The 17939-nt window shown below is 48.1% G+C and overlaps 1 protein-coding gene across 3 annotated transcripts in view; it reads right to left on the reverse strand.

Moving 5' to 3' along the window:
• Positions 1-3938: 3938 nt before the first annotated feature.
• The window catches only part of WASF3 (WASP family member 3), a 76084-nt gene continuing 62083 nt past the window's right edge, over positions 3939-17939 (reverse strand). For 2 of the 3 annotated variants that reach the window (XM_052649969.1, XM_052649968.1), the window contains exons 7-10: positions 14006-14181; positions 9707-9970; positions 7801-8168; positions 3939-6995 (exon numbers count right to left, since the gene is read on the reverse strand). In XM_052649969.1, the coding sequence (XP_052505929.1) occupies positions 6838-6995; positions 7801-8168; positions 9707-9970; positions 14006-14181 (966 nt within the window). In that variant the 3' untranslated portion in view covers positions 3939-6837. Of the gene's footprint in view, positions 6996-7800; positions 8169-9706; positions 9971-10775; positions 10943-14005; positions 14182-17939 lie in introns of all 3 variants that reach the window. The other variant, XM_052649970.1, reaches the window with a different exon arrangement.

Consider the following 17939-nt stretch of genomic DNA (forward strand, 5'->3'; position numbering starts at 1 on the left):
GAAGTCCTAAGGGAACTTTTAAGAGCAGTGTGGTCACACCTCCAAGAGAGAAGTCCTGGGAGCTTGGGGCCGATTCACACCCCTGAGCGTATCACACCAGCCCTGTCCCCACCCCAAGGACCCTACAGTGGCAGAAATGGAGCGGAGGATCAGACTCGCCTCCCAGTCTAGCCAGGGCAGGACGAAGCTCTGTCCGGTGAGTGGTGTCAATGGGGACAGCCCCCAGACAAGAGTCAGGCCCTGGGATTTTGTCCTCTCAGGTACTGAAGCCAAGAGTTCAGAGGGGCTCCTAAATTACCTGCTCTGCCCAGAACCATAAACTCTCCCAGGTGCTGTGTGCAGCCAAGACCCATCGGTACAAACAAGCAAGGAGCTTGGGGGTGGGGGGCGATCAGCAGGCAGGTATGGAGATGAGGGGACAGCCATCCTGCAGGAACATGGGGCTGGGCCACCGGATGTGAAGTTAGGATGGCCACTCTGCACCCCAGCCCTGGGGTCCAAGATGAAGTTGCTTGGCGGGGGACTCTGCTTCCCCATGCACACCAGGGCTGCATACTTCCCTCCATCGGGCACTAGTGGCAGACAGCCCTGGACTATGGGGGGTCTGAGCCCCACCTCAAGTCCACTTGGTGCCTCAGTGGGCTGGCCTGGGTCACTGTCAGAATGTTTGGGGTCTGATCAGTCCTGTAAGGGCAGGTGCTGAGCTTGTGTTTCTTGAACTCTGGTGTCCCCAAGAATCACTCACCTGGTGGGGTGAACTGCGATTCCAGGGTCTCCTGCTTGAGGTTTGGGATGGAGCCCAGAAACCTGTTTTTAACATGCATCCCCAGGTAACTGTGGTGCGGGTGGGGTGGAACAACGCTGGGAGAAAACTCAGAATCTTGGCTGGTAAGACCCTAAAGGGGACATGACCACCGGGCTCCTCCAGCAGCATCCAGGGACATCCTGGCTCAGATGCACTGACTCCTTTATGAACTGTTTTGGGCCTCAGCGCCCCCAGTATTGCCTCAAGACCCGGTGGTGTGACAGGGTCTGGATGCAGAGGGGAGGAGAGCAGGGAGCTGCAAGCTGGGGGTGGGGGCAGTGCTCTGGAGGAATCCAGGGGCTCAGTAGTGACTCATTGCTCAGCTCGGCCTCAACGTAGCTGCCATTGAAAGTCTCTAACATGCAAGTCAAACGAATGCCTAGGTTCCTGAAGGGTTCAAAGACGTTTCAAAGAAGCTGAGAGGTAACACCCTAATTATCCAAGATCGCAGTCTTGATTCCAAGAGGGTCCATTTCAAGCCACCATCACCTGCGCCCACAAAAGGCAACGTATGATCCACATAAATGCTGAGTTACAACTCCCGTCTGCAGGATGGGAAGGCTGCATCCTCTCAAATTGCTTGACTTTGATTTAAGCCGGTTTGGGGCCAGAACTAACAGAACGCACCCTAGAATACTAAATGCTTTGAAATGTCACTTCATGGAAAGTACCACCACTTGGTAGGTTTTAAATTACTCTCAGGAGGCCTATTTTCTTCATGGTGAATCATCCACCAGCTCACCACCTCTAATCACGGTGCTGTGTTTGAAGCTAATTACTCAAATCACAAGCAGGCAGATGAATGTAGTGGGGGACTTACAGAGATGACGTATGCAAATATTCACCACGGAACTGCTGTGTTTTGGCACATACACGTCCAGCAGGTGTCAGCTCTGTGAAGGAAGTGTGTTTTGAAAGCAAATCTTTCTCATCTAAGTCCTTGTCAAGACACCACTACAAGTTACTTGCACCTGCAAATACGTTAGACTTCTCAGGCTTTGGTGAATCGGTGTTAGCACTGCCTTTGCTGAACATACAATGAGAGCACAGTACCAAGTGGAGTAACAGTGTGAAACCTTCTTGGTCTAAAGGTAAGAAAATCAGAGTGATGATGTCATGCAGTGGTTCTCCAAATTCTGAGTAGTAAAACCAGTGTTTCAAATGAACCCCTAGTAACATCATTTACATTTCTAACAGTGAAAACATTAAAGTGCTTTGGGGAGCATAAGAATTTGAGACTGGGGTTAGGGTTGGCAATTTATTAAAGGAATCTCAATTTCCACATTATTTATGTACTGTGTTTTGCTTACAGCTTAGAGACTATCCTGATTCATAGACATAAAGAGATGCGAACAGCGAGTGTTTTAGAGCGTGTTGTTCCTTAGTCACAGCCATGTCTAACTCTCTGTGACCCCATGGACTGCAGCCCACCAGGCTTCTCCGTCCATGGGCTTCTCCAGGCAAGAATACTGGAGTGGGTTGCCATTTCCATCTCCAGGGGATCTTCCCTACCCAGGGATCAAACTTGCGTCTTCTGCATTGGCAGGCGGATTCTTTACCGCTGTGCCACCAGGCAAGCACACCATGCATGCAATTCTTCTCTACCATGTAAAGAGATCGCAAGTCTCACTGCAGGGTCCTTGCAAAAACAAGTTTGCTTGGTAGAAAAATTGAACCACTGGTCTTCTGTTATATTTTGGTATTTTTAAATGGTCTGCATTTTTAAAAATTACATTAAAAATATTTTAAAAATAAACATTGCATGAGATATTTACAGAATGAGGCTCCTGGGAATGGAGGGCAGAGACTGGCCTGTTTCCGTCTCTAGCAAGTGGCCTGCAGACGCCGATGGCTAACAGTCCCCTCTGTCAGCTGGGCGTCGGGCACAATTCTGTGTTTTACATGGGTTATTACATTTACCTTCTTCTTAAGCCTTCAAATATGTGTTGATGAAGACTCCCTTTCTGATGAAGCTCTGTAAATGACCATCAGTCAATAAATATGTATGGACCCTTATGAAGTGCCAGGCACTGTTGCTTGACAAACAGGCTGTAACAGTAAATATGATGTCCCCCGTCTGCCCTGCTGAGGCCCAGCTGCTGGAGGACGCAACGTAAATAGAGTGGAAGCCAGGCATCTAGGGACAAGTGCTAATAAAGAGGAAATATGGAGTACCTGGCAAAATGCTTTGTATTTTAAAAATTGCACACAGCTAACTTTTGCTAAGAAAGTAACTCGGAAATTCACCATCTATCCAATCAGTCCACAAGGAGCTGCTTGTTGTGGAAGACTCGGGGCTGTGCTGGGGCTCAGGCACACAGATGACCAGAGTCCTTGAAGAACACAGCGTGTGGAGAGCCAGCTCAGAGCAGCGGCCACAGGAGCCGGATGCCAGCCTGCTCCCCCTAAGGTGGCTGCTCTTGCCCCCCGACCTCAAATGCCATAATCCCCTGCAGCGCTGCCCCCACGTGCAGTGCAGGTCCATCAGAAACCTTCCCCAGCCAGCAGCTTAGCTTCACTCTGTTCTCTCACACAGGAAACAGGGAGAACGCCCCCTTTCAAAGGGTCATTTTAAGGAGTAAGACGGAAGCATCTCAGAAGCTACCAATGCTCCAGAATATCAGTCACTACGATTGAGACTAGATGTGGTTAAGATGCCAAAGTCTCCTGGGCAGGTTGCTTCCTGCTCCGGGAATGGCATTTTCAAACGATAGCAGTCCTTTCCCAAGTCACTCGCAGAACCAACCTCAATTCTTGTCTACACAAAAACTGTGCAGAAATTTAAATGGCATCCGAGCAGTATCTTTTACTATCTAATAATGGAAAGTGAAAGTGAAGTCGCTCAGTCGTGTCCAACTCTTTGCGACCCCATGGACTGTACCAGGCTCCTCCATCCATGGAATTTTCTAGGCAAGAGTACTGGAGTGGGTTGCCATTTCCTTCTCCAGGGGATCTTCCCAACCCAGGGATCAAACCTAGGTCTCCTGCATTGCAGTCAGACACTTGACCATCTGAGCCACCAGGGAATAATGGAAAGGCTAATTAAAAACCCCACCAAGCCCCAATTTCTACCCCCACCCCAAAAGGTTGACCATACAAGACTGCCATAATAAGCAAAACTGTTTAGGGTTAAAAGTGTAATTTTATTTAGATGTTACTTGTACATAATCTATAGTAAGATATACAAACAGATAAAAATTGTTTACCAGGAGTTTTTTTTTTTCAATACCACTTTAAATTCAGTGTACAACAGCATTGGTAATACTGCAAGGTGACAGACTCTGGTTTAGAAAACAAAAATTACTTGCTACTCTGGCTGATACATTCCCATGAGTCTTCAATGGATGAAAATGTATCATGAATTTCAGCTGCAAATTATTACAAAACTTTCACAATCTAGCCACGTGGTGCTCAGAAAAGATTTCAACATTCTAAAAATTTACTGAATTGAAAATGCTAATTCTCCAACAGTATACTTTTACTGAAGAAAAACAGAAGTGATCAAATCTTATGGTTTTAGGGCTAAACAACAGAAAATTGACTACCTCATACGCGTGCAGTTAATGGGTGGTTCTGAGTCTTCTTCTCATCCCTCTGCCTGATCCATGACATGAGGAAAAGCTTGTAAGAAATTAGACTAAACAAAAAAATAACCTTACAACATAGAGCTTACTTTAAAATGTAAAATCCATAGATAGGAAGTATGTGTTTAAATGTTTTTCTCCATTTATCTCATAAATATTTCTTGAAAATGAAAGTGGACAGTTCAAAATAGTCACTTTTTCCTTTTCATGTGCTATCGTATTAGAAAAAGTCTGGATTTCATTTTTAGAATAAATCAGTGCTGAGAAAAATACTGCAAAAAATAATCTAAAGTGGATTTTAGTCCTTTTCCATTCTCTTAGAGGCTACATAACACATCAGGGCAAAAGCGTTTTCACTGGTCAGAACATCAAGTTGAAAATAACTTGTTGATTAAACTACAGGAAGACAACCAATACTTAACAGGCTCATGAATATGTATAAAGTGCCACTAATTTTACTGTGATAAGATATAAATAGAAGAAATCCTGACACGGATAGTAGCTTTATGCATTCTCTCCATCCTGAGGACAGAAGGGACATTACAAAAAAAAAAAAAAAAAATAGAAGATTTACCAAACATAGGTTCTAGAAGGACACAGGTGCTTCCGTATCCAAAAGTAACACTAAAGACAAAATACTGTCAAGAAAGACAAAATATGACCACAATTGGTAAAAGTCCCAAGAAAAATGCCAACACAGCTGGCCTCTGCACTGGAGAAAAAGAGAGAATTTAAAAGAGAGGAACTGAGGAGTTCATTGTAAGTACTCCGAGGCAACACAGCATGGTGAGGAGCGCCAGCAAGCATGTGCCTGAACAGCTGGTTCTGGCTGAAAAGACTCAGACAACTTGGCCTGGGTGCTTGGAAACAAGGGTCACACAGATCTGAGGCTCGTCTCGAGTTCCAGCCTAGATGACTCAAGGCCCGTCAGGCAGCCCTCACAGGATGACCGGGACCTTCCACAGCCTGTAGGTGTCCCTCAGGGACAGAGATGTGATGGTGGAGCACAGCTTCCTGGGGAGAACTCAGGAACCACACCCCCAACCGCGGCAGTCAGGGTCCTGCTGACATCCTACTGTCCACCCAAACATCTCTGTTTTAGCCACAGGTTCCCTGGTCACAACTGAGCATCACTAGGACCCAAGTTCTACATGGCAGAGAAGTCAGAACTGCTCGGGGGTAAAGTGTCTTTGTACATCTGTGAAGTTACACCTGAGATCAAAGCCTGGGGTGTTTTTTTCTTTCAAACAAACAGTTCACCTTCACCCAGCATTACAGAATCTAAGTTCTCATTCATAAATTTCCTAGCAGTTTGTCTTGAACAGGAAGACCCGCTCAGGCTCACCTGTCATCACGTGGGAAGGGACAAGGAAGGGTCGACCCTCCCCCGGGGTACCTGGTCAAGGGTGGTGTGCCGACGACCGAGTGGGAGAGGAACACGTGTGCTTCGAGGGCTGGGTCCCTAACTGGCCACAGCACCAGGGAAGGCAAAAAAGATGCGACAGTCTCCTTTCACCTAAATGAAGCTCTCAGAACTCAAGATCAGGTGGGGCCAGGTGCCACATGGAGCCTTCTCTGTGGCTCCAAGGCCTCCACGTGGGCCCACCTGGGATGTGGTTCTGGGGGAGAGGTTGTATGGGCTCTGTTCCCAGGTCCATGTGGGCTGGTTCCCCAGCTCCAGGGGCCGCCGAGGGTGCTGAGTGCAACCCCTGTCCCCGACGACCCCAAAGGAAAAAGGACCGTTCTCCACTTTCCTTCCTACTGTGCTGCTGAAACCTCCTACAGAAACCACCAGCAAGCACTGACTCCATGAACGCCCGTGAGGGATCCTGCCTGAGAAGGGCCAAGTTCACGTTTCACAAGGTCAGCAGAGAAAATGAGGTTCTTCAACAGAGCCTCCAGATAAGACAGAGGCCGCTGGGCCATGACAGTGCAAGCTCAGACAGCTGAGTCTCCTACTTGTCAAATCTTTCTCTTGAGAACCAACTTCTTCTGGAACACATTAAAAAAAAAAAAAAAAAAGTTACTGATTGGAAGACACTGGTCTGTCACACAGTCGTGAATCTCGCAGAGACCTGACAACAGGCAGCTTCACAAACACACAGCAAGTCTGCAGGATTTTCATGATCAAGGAGCGTGAACCCAAACGGCACTAAACGCGTTTAGTGGCCGAGAGAAAGAAGCAAGCGGCTGTTTTCAGGACGATGCGATAGTTACAGCGTTATTTCCTCGTGTGCAGCACGGTTTGCTATGTTTAGTGGCACTTAAGTATTACACAGTAAATACTGAAAAAACCCAGAAGTTTTGGATGTGCAAAAGCAATCTCACATTATTGATACAAAAGTGGCTAAGCTACGGGATTATAATTCCACTATCTGGGTGCTGGGACCACTGACATCGTCGACACGCCCCACCCCCCGGCCCGGCCCCGCCCGTTGGGCGCCCGTCTCAGTCGGACCAGTCGTTCTCATCGAACTCCGAGTCGTCGTCCGAGTCGCTGTACTCGACGGCGATGCGCCGGGACAGGATGGTGGCCACGTCGTTGCCCACCGGCTCACGCTTGGCCTCCTGCTCCCGCTGTTCCTGCACCTTCTTCAGCTGAATCCCTAGAGACATGAGACGCGGCTCAGAATGCAATACCTCTGCTCGCTCCGATTAAAGAGAGATGGACCAATAAGCCTATTAGACTTTTTTTGGCCTACTGATGCTGGCATAAAACGTTTTGGAAACTGGACAGGAAATGCTTGGGAAATAGATGTTACAGGACCAAGAAAAAAATAAAATGTATAGAAGTCGTGACATTCCTTTAGTGATGTGTTGAAATGTAAGATAGTCAGTTACGATTCCAGTGCACATGAGCACCGAGAAAGAACATTCTAGAGCAGCACAGCCCAACCAGGTAGCCACCGGCCACCAGAGGCTGTTTCAAGGTTTCCGGTGGCCCCCTGTACTGGGACAATTGTGCCAACATGAGTGTTTCCATCGTGAAGATCATACTCCTGGTCGGCCTGCAGCTCACTGGCACATCAAACTAAAAATACGAAAAGTCTAAGACATACCCTAGATATGAAAAATTGGTCTGAAAAACTAGATCACTGACAGGAGCTCATTTTCTTTAACTTATACTTTTGACCTTAGAGTAAGATGCAGTGAACAAAAGAAGATCCAATTAATTGATGACCGTTTTTATAATCTATTCCTAGTCAAGTAAAGCTTTCCTGAATTCTCAGTGCTTTATCACCGTGTTTACCTGGTGCTGAAAAAAACACATCTGCTGTTAAAAAAAAAGAGAAAAGAAAACCAAACGAGGCTCCTGTCACCCTCTCCTAAAGGCCATCTGGTGGAGGTTGGAGCTGCTGGAAGCCAAGGAGGCCATGGCTGGTGGGCCACTGTCCTGGGACGGGCACTCACCCATCCGGATGGCGGCGAGCAGGTCGCTGCGGGCGTCGCTGACCGGCGGCTGCACCGCCTCCTGCCTCTTGGCCTCGGCCCCCGGGGGGGCGTGCATTGGGGAGGAGGAGAGCGACGAGCCGGCACCTGGAGGGCCAGGCGGGGGTGGCGGGGGGCCCGGGGGCGGCGGGGCCGTGACCACAAGCCCACTGGAGGGAGGGTGGGGAGGGCCAGCGTAGGCGGAGCCGGCGGAGGCCGGGAAGGGGGGCTGCAGGGGCATCTGGAGGGGGCAGACGAAAGCAGTTTGTGCGGAGGGGATCACAGGTGGGGGCGGGGGCGGCGGGGGTCCTGAGGGGCTGTAATACTCCGTGATCTGAGCCGGCAGCATCCTGGCAGAAACAGGAAGCAAAGAATCACTAGAGACCAACGGGTGGTCCCATCCTGGGAGGGTCTCCCCCACTTCAGGGACAGACCACCCCCCTCCGGCCCCCCCCCCCACCCCGCCCCCGCCCCAGACAACGCCCACACTGTCATGTGAAACACTGCAGGACGCAAACAAACATGCTTTGGACCACAGGTCATCACAAGTCACTGTGATGGGATTCAGGATGGTCTGCTGACGTGCACCAAATGATAACCACTGGAAAAGGTGACGTCTGCGGAGCGCTGGACAGCTGACTGCAGCGCGAAGAAGGCAGGACAAGGCATCATTACACGGGGCATCTCAGAAAAGGTGCTTGGAAATCTGTCTTAGGAGGGTTCTGGGGCCAATCAGATTGGCAAATTCTGTATTTTACATCCTGTCCCCATAGAAATTCCCCAAAGCCCACAAAGCCCATCAGAACATCCAAAGCTTCGAAAACCCCTCCAGCCAAGAAATCTGCAGGGTTCTATTTAGCCGAGAGTTTTCCAAACCAACTGGACCACAGACTCTCTCTACCTGACACTCAGAGCCTTGGAACACTCTGTGGGAACCCTGAGTTACAGAGAACCAAATTGCAGGGACTGTCTAAGACCCTGCGGTCGGAGAGAAAACCTCTGGAGGCTGAGGGATGTTCGTTTAGAGCGCCACCCTCGCTGCTCCACGGTGGAGAAAACCCTGTCCGTGGAAACATGTGTTCAACTTGCCTGGGCGCTGACTGGGAGGGACTAAACTCTTGAAAGACTGAGCTTAAGCCAAAAAGACCGCTTACCAAAATATAGGTGGTGCTTAACTTAATAAGCCCCTAACATGAGGATCTTTTTTAGGAGATGTTTGAACTTCTCCCAAATGACACAAAACAACAGGACTTGGTGGCAAAATGATATTTGGGTGCCCAGAGGCCAAGGTTGAGCCTGGTGGGCTGCCGTCTATGGGGTCGCACAGAGTCGGACACGACTGAAGTGACAGCAGCAGCAGCAGCCAAGGTTACATGCATCCAAGTCTAAGGAGCCCTGTGTTGCATATTATCGTTGTCTCCTTTGAGATTCGGATTCTCTGGCGTGTTTGGGACCCGCTCACAAAACTGGCACGTCATCCTTTGCCAAGGCCCTGGCTCAGTCATTCAAACATAAAGGTAATGTGTGTTCACGGACACAGACACAAACCTGAGGCTTATGTGTAATAAAAGGGGAGCGGCGTGACCCTGCCTTTCCTAACACAAGAGTTTCTCATAACGGATGGTATCTGCAACCGCTCATTCCTGGCTGCATCCTAGCCTCCAGAGTTTGGCTCAGTTTGGCTTAGTCCCTCAGTCACGTCCGACTCTTTGTGACCCCATGGACTGTAGCCCACCAGGCTTCTCTGTCTATAGACTTCCCCAGGCAAGAATACTGGAGAGGGTTGCCACTTCCTTCTCCAGGTTATTCAGTGACAATTCCTCATCACCCACCCGCAAGACCCCATGCAATGGCGAGCCCCAGAGTGAGCCCAGGATGGGGTATTTACCCGTAGTCGGCTGGGGCCATGGGTGCGGGGGCCTGGGGGCCCTCCGAGGCCTGCGGTGGGGGCGGTGGGGGCTGCTGGGGCCTGTTCAGGGCCAGGTGCCGGGCCGAGGCTGACGGGGGCCGGAACTCGTGCTCGGGGGCCTGGGCTGCCGGCCCGTGGGGCGGCACGTCACCTGCTCCGTAGGAAGGGGTCCCGGGCTGTGGGTGCAGAGAGTGGTTGGGGGTGGCCGGGTACGAGTAATCCGTGACATCCGATGCGTGGGACCTGCAGGCCAGAGCCAGAGGTGGGAGAAAGTGGCATCAGTTAAGACCTCCCCGCCGCCACCAGGCATCAGTGTACATTTAAATCAGAACACGGCCAAGGCACAGAAATCACACGCTTATTCCCTGTACTATCAACAAGGTCAAGGCCCACAAGAGCTTCCAAGCACAATGCAATCATGACTTTAGCGGCAAAGCTCCAGGGTTATGTAGTTTCAGAGCCACAGCTGTGAAGTGCGTGGTCAGACAGACGGACAAGCGACAGACAGCACAGCCCCCTTCACAGCATCGCAGCGGACACGTTTGTAAGACAGGAGCCTCTAAGACAGGGCGCTGAACTTGAAAACAGCATCCAAGGTGGAAGATTTCAGTGGTGATTAAACTGACAGCGTATAACTAGACCTTAACAAATGGCAGATGAATCGGAAAAAAAAAAATGAACGGTAAGAACAGAGAAAGAAGTCAAGAATGAGGTGAGTGGTAGTTTTCTTGAACAGGAGAGATGTATTTATGGCCAAAAGAGAGAGAAGGAACACAGTGCCGCAGGCAGAAGCCCTCTTGCTGCCTCCAAGGCTCGCGGGAGAGAGAGACTCTGAAAGGATGCACGCATCTCCGTGTTAGTTGGCAGAGTTCAGAAGAATGCTGGGGCCCTGGGGATACCGCTGGGGGCGGGGAGGGCTGGGCAGCGCCGCAGGGCGTTAGTCGCCCGGGTTATGGGACGTGTGGTCAGTACAGGGCAGAGCATCCTCTCGTGACGCCGAAGCAGGGGGCCGTGGGGGCTGGGACCCGGAGCAAGCTGAACCACAAACCCGGCGGGCGTCCGGTGCTCTGCCGCGCCCCCCGCCTGCTGCAGCTTCCTCGCGTCACTCATGAACTCAATGCCCATCTTCCTTCTCTCCCACTCTTCTCTTCTGGTCCTGACTTTTCTCACACTTATCTGCTGGCTTCTGTTGGGATTCAGCTTGTGTCTCTCTCTCTGAAGGGAAGAGGCAAACACACGTCGGGTCTTTGGAATTCAGATAGCAGCTTCCCTGGGACATCACTGCGTAGAAAAGTTCTCTAAATGGCAAAAGACTACTGTTTTTTTTTTCTTTTTTCTTCTCTAATTGCAGTATAAACATAGTTTGTAACTCACTTCCTTTTTCCCTAACTGCAGTATGAACTGTACATTACGGTGTGTGTACGACTGTCTTTTGAACAATGCCAACTGTTGGCAATTTGCCCAACTGTTGGCAAAGGAGTTAAAAATACTGTCAGTGGGGGAAGAATCTGACCTGTTTTTAGTTTTAGCGTATTTTAAAAATGTAAATACCTGAAACTCTGGATTCCCTGATGATGGGGGCGTGGCCCTGTGTGGTAACTGTCATAGGTAGGGTACAACTGTCTAATGGAAACAAACTTATCTACAGGCTACGGAGTGCTTCTGATGGGGCAAGGAGCCAGGGCCGGAAATATCCTGGCACCATTCAGAGCTCTGTTCTGTAAGGTTCGGGGTGATACAGGGCTGAATGGAGGCGATGGAGGACAAAACTGGATGGAGGACAGAAGCAGAGGGGCATGCCCAGTGTCGGGAATTACAGCAGGAGCCTGGGGGGCAGGGCTCTGTGACGGTGGTGGGGTGGAGTGGAGAGGGGGCTGACTGGTCACTTGAGGTGTCACTGCCCCCGTTCAGGGGATACCAGCGGGCTGGACAAGAGATGAGGAGGAGGGTGATGGCTGAGTGAAAAGGACCCCCCAACAGGAAGGCAGAATCAGCCCCAGGAGAGATGGCACCCATGTGGGCCCGGGCAGGTGGTCCTGAAGCTGCAGGGGCACCAGGAGTTATCTCTTAGGGGAAAGAGAATGTGGAAGAGTGAAGATGGGACAGGAGGAAGTGTCAGCAGTGGAGATTCAGTGGAAGAAGCAAATGAAGCCCTCGGGGTTCTGCGGGAGGGCAGGGTCGAGTGGCTACGATGAAGGGTCAGGCAGCTGCAACACCCAGAACAGGGTGAGGAAGGGGACAGCACAGGGGCCGGGGTGCACCCTGCTTCCTGATCGATGTGGGGAGTCAGGGACAAGCATTTCATCAAGGCTCGTCCTAAACGTATGCTTAGAACCAAACCGTTCCTGATGATCTACAGAGAGAGTGACAACTTATCATTAGTTTGTGTGATGAGCTGAAAATGTATTACTTACAAGAACAAATTATATACATACCATCAAACTTAATGCTCAAATTTCCCTCAGTTACCCTGAGTACATCCATTAAAAATCATGTTTCTAAATAACACTTAAAACGGGAATGTGTGAAAGTCACTCAGTTGTGTTTGACCGTTTGCAATCCCATGGACTGTAGCCCACCAGGCTCCTCTGTCCACGGGATTCTCCAGGCAAGAATACTGGAGTGGGTAGCCATTCCCGTCCCCAGGGGCTCTTCCCAACCCAGGGATTGGCCCAGGTCTCCCACACTGCAGGCGATTCTTTATTCTGTGAGCCGCCAGAGAAGCCCATGAATATGAGACATAAAATCAAAAGGTAAATAACACGGGGCAGATTTCAATTTCATTAAGTCTGAATATACATATGTACAGAAAAAAGACCAAAAAAAGAAACACACTAAAATACAAAAACAGTGGTTTCTCTGGTAATAGAATTATGAATAATTTTTTCCAAATATAAAAATTTAATTTAATTTTATAATAAGAAAACTGTTATACTTTCATAAAATAAAAGTATTCAAAATAATTTAAGGGCTATAATCCATCAATTTTATACCCAACATGGCACAGTCTAATCTCAGATTCCAGAATGAATATCGATTAATTCAGAGAGATTTTTAAAAATTCATTTTTCCATCTGTACCTACAGAAAGACTTAGGCATGGAATATTACAAAGTATACGTTTTGCACGAATAAACAGTCACAGCTTAGCTGGAGAAAACGGAGCAGCAGATATGACATTCTGGGAGCTGCTGAGTTCACGTACTTTTCACCCAAAGAACTATGAGCAGAAGCATATCTTCAGCCTTACTTTCTACAGAGATAAACTGACACAAAGACTAAAACTTGAGGCTACAGCTCAGTTAAAGCTCCAGGAATTGTCAGATCGTCACCTGATAACCGCTTGTACAGAAGAGTCTAGACCCTGCGTCAGTCAGTGACCGACAGCCCTTGTGGGGAAGTGTATCTATGGGAACTGTACCCACCAAGCACTAGGCATCTTCTGTACATTAGTCTGAGCTAAATACGGAGATTAATACACATTTCTTAAAACACAGATTTATTGCAAGGTCCAGGTTACTGCTGATGTAAGAATCCTCTATTCACCGTTTTAAATGCCGATGGAAGAGCCCACCTTTACAGAAGCAGAAATACGAAATTAACTGTAAATTACAATTACTGGTCAGTTCTTCCTGTCCGGTGAAGCCCTTTCGGGATAAATGCTGCTTAGTGACCATGTCTTTCACATCTGCAAGAAAATAGTTTTACTGAATTGCTAACAATTTTTAAAAATAAATTCCTAAGAGAATTCTCCTCCTGCAATTAGAATACGTAAGATTAGCGAACTGAAGTGGGGGGGAAACTTTGTTCACCCCTTTTGGAAAGGTTACCAAAAAGAACAATGCAGTTATTCCTTGATCACATCAATCACTACCAATTGTTTCAGATACCAAGTGGCAAGGGAGAAGCAAAACTCTAAGCAAAAGAGGCAGAGAAAGAATGAAATGATTATCAAAATGAAAATGCCAGTCTCGGGCAGGTACTAAGCCCAAATTCAGAATCGAGGTTAAAACAGTACATCTAGATTAACAGGATGATTAAGTGAAGTCACAGACGGAAAATGATGCAAAGTAACCCAACATCAAACAAAACTAAAGTAGTAATTCAAACTCAAAACATATACAACACTCATCTTTAAGGAAAGTTTGGAAACACACTGTGGACAATGTAAACACAAAGCTGCGCTACGTTTCCACTTACAGGGAAGCCAAGCCCCACTCACCCTCACAATGCATGCATGCACGCGCACGCACACACACACACAGACACGCACACACACCTAGTGTCTGGGGACAAGGATCCTTCAGAAGACGCTCCGTGGTGTGCACTCTGTGATAACCTGGTGTCGGGTCTAAGCTCTTTGTCATACGCCATCATATTCCATTCTTGGCGCCTGTTTCTGGCTTTTCTAACCTTTTTCACCTCCCGGGTTGTGCCATCTATACGCTTTTGCTCCTGACGTCCAAGGAGGAAGGCAAGCGTGCCGAGACAGAGGGAAGGAAAAGAGCAGGTTAGTGCGGTTGCCATGGCAGCGGTGAGCCTGAGGCGCAGACAGGGGGCCCCTTTCCATCACTCCCGGCTCGAGAGCCTCCTAACACCCTTGCCCAACTCAGACCCCACCAAGAGAACAGACACTTACTGACTGAACACCAACACGGATAAGTTACTGTGCTGCGGTTTCAAGGGTTGCTTACCATCATTTTTGGTCAAGAATTCTCACCTCACTAAGATGTAGCTTCTTTTCAGTGTACGATACTTCTACATCTATTTTATACACACGAAATACCTGCCTGCTCCATACAGAGACATCGTTTCCCACCCTTTTACTGCTCTGACTTGTTAATGTATAATTATCTGTCACAAAATAATTTTAAGTGTTCAGTTTCAAAAGGATTATTTCAGAATATTTGAGCGAACCCTGCAACTAGCTTAACATAAACTAAACACAAGGTAAGAACTGACCTTCCCTCTCACTCCTGCTCCAGATCTGCTTTGCCAGTAAAAATGTCTTCAATAAATAACTTGGGTCCTAGGCAAGTGCTTTTTTAAAGGTGAGGACACTACTTCCATGAGTGTTTGTATGCCCTTCCTGCTCCCCTCGTGAAACTGATGATCTTCGGGAAACTGGTCTATGAGCCTTTAAGTCCTACACCCCCCTCACAACCCCTCCACACATGGCTCTGCAATGAACAAATCCAGGTAACAAGATGTTCACTATGGCCGGGGCACCTGCCAAGCCCGGAAGGTATGAACGGCAAACAAAAGAGGACAGGTGCCTGCCCTCATGGGGCTTGCGATCTCACCCAAGCTGAGCTCCTGTCAACGGAAAGGAACCATTAAAAACTACATTTTAAAATTTTAAATAAATGAAGATAATGCCTAATAACAATAGCGATAATCTTCACGACTGGAGGAGTCCTGTTGGGGCATAAACTGGTCCAGTCCTGAGAGGGTCAAGAGCAAGAGGGTGGCACCTTTCAAAATTTTAAGTCCACACTGCACTGCTGGGAACTGACCCTGAAGAAATACATGTACCTGAGTACAGGTACCCCCTACAGTGCTATATCAGTGACAGTTTAGAGGCAACCTAAATACTCATTAATTCATTAATTGGTAAATAGCTCATGAAGCAGCCAAACTTTGGAATATGATACAACTATTAAGAAGAACAAAGTGAAGTGAAGTGAAGTCACTCAGTTGTGTCCCACTCTTTGCGACCCCATGGACTGTAGCCTACCAGGCTCCTCGGTCCATGGGATTTTCCAGGCAATAGTACTGGAGTGGATTGCCATTTCCTTCTCCAGGGGATCTTCCCGACCCAGGGATCGAACCCGGGTCTCTTGCATTGTAGACAGACGTCTGAGCCACCAGGGAAGTCCCAAAGTACATCTTTATTATATCACGATATGGATATATCTATGTCTGCAGGTCAATTCCAGGGATAAAAAATACTTTGTGAAATGTGTACACCTGTATTATGAATGCACAGCTGTTACCAGAGAACAGTAATACCTGGGAAAGGGAGAAACTCACCTCCAAATTTTCTAAACACATGTGTTTACTTCAGGATGGGTTGGGCATTTTACAACTGGCATGTATTGTCTGAATGCTTTTACAATCAAGAGAAAGAAAAGGAGGGAGATTTCTCTGCATTCCAACATACCTCCTGCTTGAGAGTCACTGTCTTCGACTAATTAATAGCTATCACCCTTACTTTTAAGAGGTGAATGCTGACATGGGTAGGGACAAGTGTGGTGGTATCTGCCATTCTCTTTACAACGGCTCAGCCTCCAACCTACCCATCAATGCACGACACACACACACACACACACACACAAGCTGCCTATGACATAGCATTGACCCTGAGACATCTGCACCAGGCTACACCACCTACATGAAGACCCCAAGGCTGTCCCCAGCTCCTTCTCACCCCTGGATGATCTCAGCTGCTGCTATTTAGCATGCTCCTCCATCCTGAAACCCCACCACTCCCATGCACACACTCACTCCGCTCAGCCAGCCTCTCCTATCCGACCCTGTATCTCAGGGACAGACCTCCTCCACTCTCCACATCCTCCCCGCACAGTCACCTCGCCTCCTGCTGCCACCTCCCCCAAAGCCACACCCGATCCCTCACTTTCCAGCTCTGCAACTTCAGCCTGACACCAACGTCGTTATCTGCACGACTTAAAAAAATGTTTCTACACCAGCAAACAAAGTAAAGTTCATGTTCAGAAACAACGGATGTCTTCTACCCAAATTTTCTAAACTAATTCTTCCTTCAGATGGACTTATCCATTCCAAATAAGAGTGTGACTCCTGGGGTTTCTAGAATCCTGGGAAATGAAGGCTACCTTGCCTCGTTTTCTGTTCCTATAGAAAGCAGATTTTGTATTAAAAATTTCAAATTTCTTTCCCTCTTTATGAGTTCCAGAGGATGGCATGACTTTTTTTTAATGTCTGTTTCCCCCACTCAACTCTTGTCTCCACGAGGGTGATAGTCCTTTCTTTTACATCACAGCCTTTAGAAGGCATTCAAGAAAGAGCCATTATACAAATGAATGAAGGAGAAATTCTCATCAGAATTTTATGTGTTTGAGGCACACGGGATGAGACTAAACTACCAAGGAAATGACAAATAATTCTGTACAGAGGGTAATCACACACAGTCGACTAAGACTGCTTTCCCCTGAAGAACAGTGGCAGAAAAGTTAAATATTTTTGCCAAAACGAACACTGCTGCTTCGAGGGAATTCTGGGAGGCCATTTGAAATGAGGCATGCTTTAAAGGAGAGGACTTATAAAGTCTTGGGGTTCTGCCCTGGTGCCATGAGGAAGTTTGGGGATTCAGAGCCACAGGCCTTCAAATCTCTGTTTGTTCTTCTTTAGAGAGATCAGCATCTTCCCATTCTGCACTTCAGTCCTTAGCGGTATCTCTGCTTGGATATTTCTCCACTTGAACACCCAGCAACCCTTCCAAGATTCCCCATTAAATTGCCCCAGCGGGATTCTCCAGGCAAGAATACTGGAGCAGCTTGCCATGCTGTTTTCCGATCTTCCTGACCCAGGGATCGAACCTGGGTCTCCTGCATTGCAGGCAGATTCTTTACCATCTGAGCCCCCTGGGAAGCTCCGAGAAGAGCACACAGATAACAATCTGAGAAATCCCCTCCCAGGATTTGAGGTAACATTTCACACCTGCAGTCTGCAACCGACTGCCATGCTCCCTTTCCGAAATGCTGTTTTCAAATCTCAAGTCCTCTTCCATCCTGAACTGTCACTCCTACTGCGCCAGTACACCTATGAGTTGTCTCAAACCTCCAGGGAGCCAGCCCCCAAAACGCTAACAAGCTCTTAACTCACACACTAGGTGGTCATTTTTTAAAACATCGTTCATATATAAAAGGCTTGGCAACTAACTGCCTTTGGAGAATTAACTGATTTTCAGTCATTTAAGTCTAATTTCTGGGCCCCAAAGGGACAATTTTCAAAATAGAAGTTCCTGAAGCCAAGGGTGGGTTTGTCCCTCTAAGAGTGTTTGCAAGGCAGGGGCCTCAGTTCTCCTGCCTACGACCACCCCACCAAAGGGAAGCAGCTCATTTTCAGGAAACACTATCCTCTCAGTGTGCTGACCACACATGCTTCTCCATCCAATACGAACCTCTCTCACCAAGGTCTTAATTACAGTTAGGTGGCAGGCCAATAATTAATAA

The sequence above is a fragment of the Budorcas taxicolor genome, chromosome 12, assembly GCF_023091745.1.
Source record: "Budorcas taxicolor isolate Tak-1 chromosome 12, Takin1.1, whole genome shotgun sequence".
Taxonomy (NCBI): domain Eukaryota; kingdom Metazoa; phylum Chordata; class Mammalia; order Artiodactyla; family Bovidae; genus Budorcas; species Budorcas taxicolor.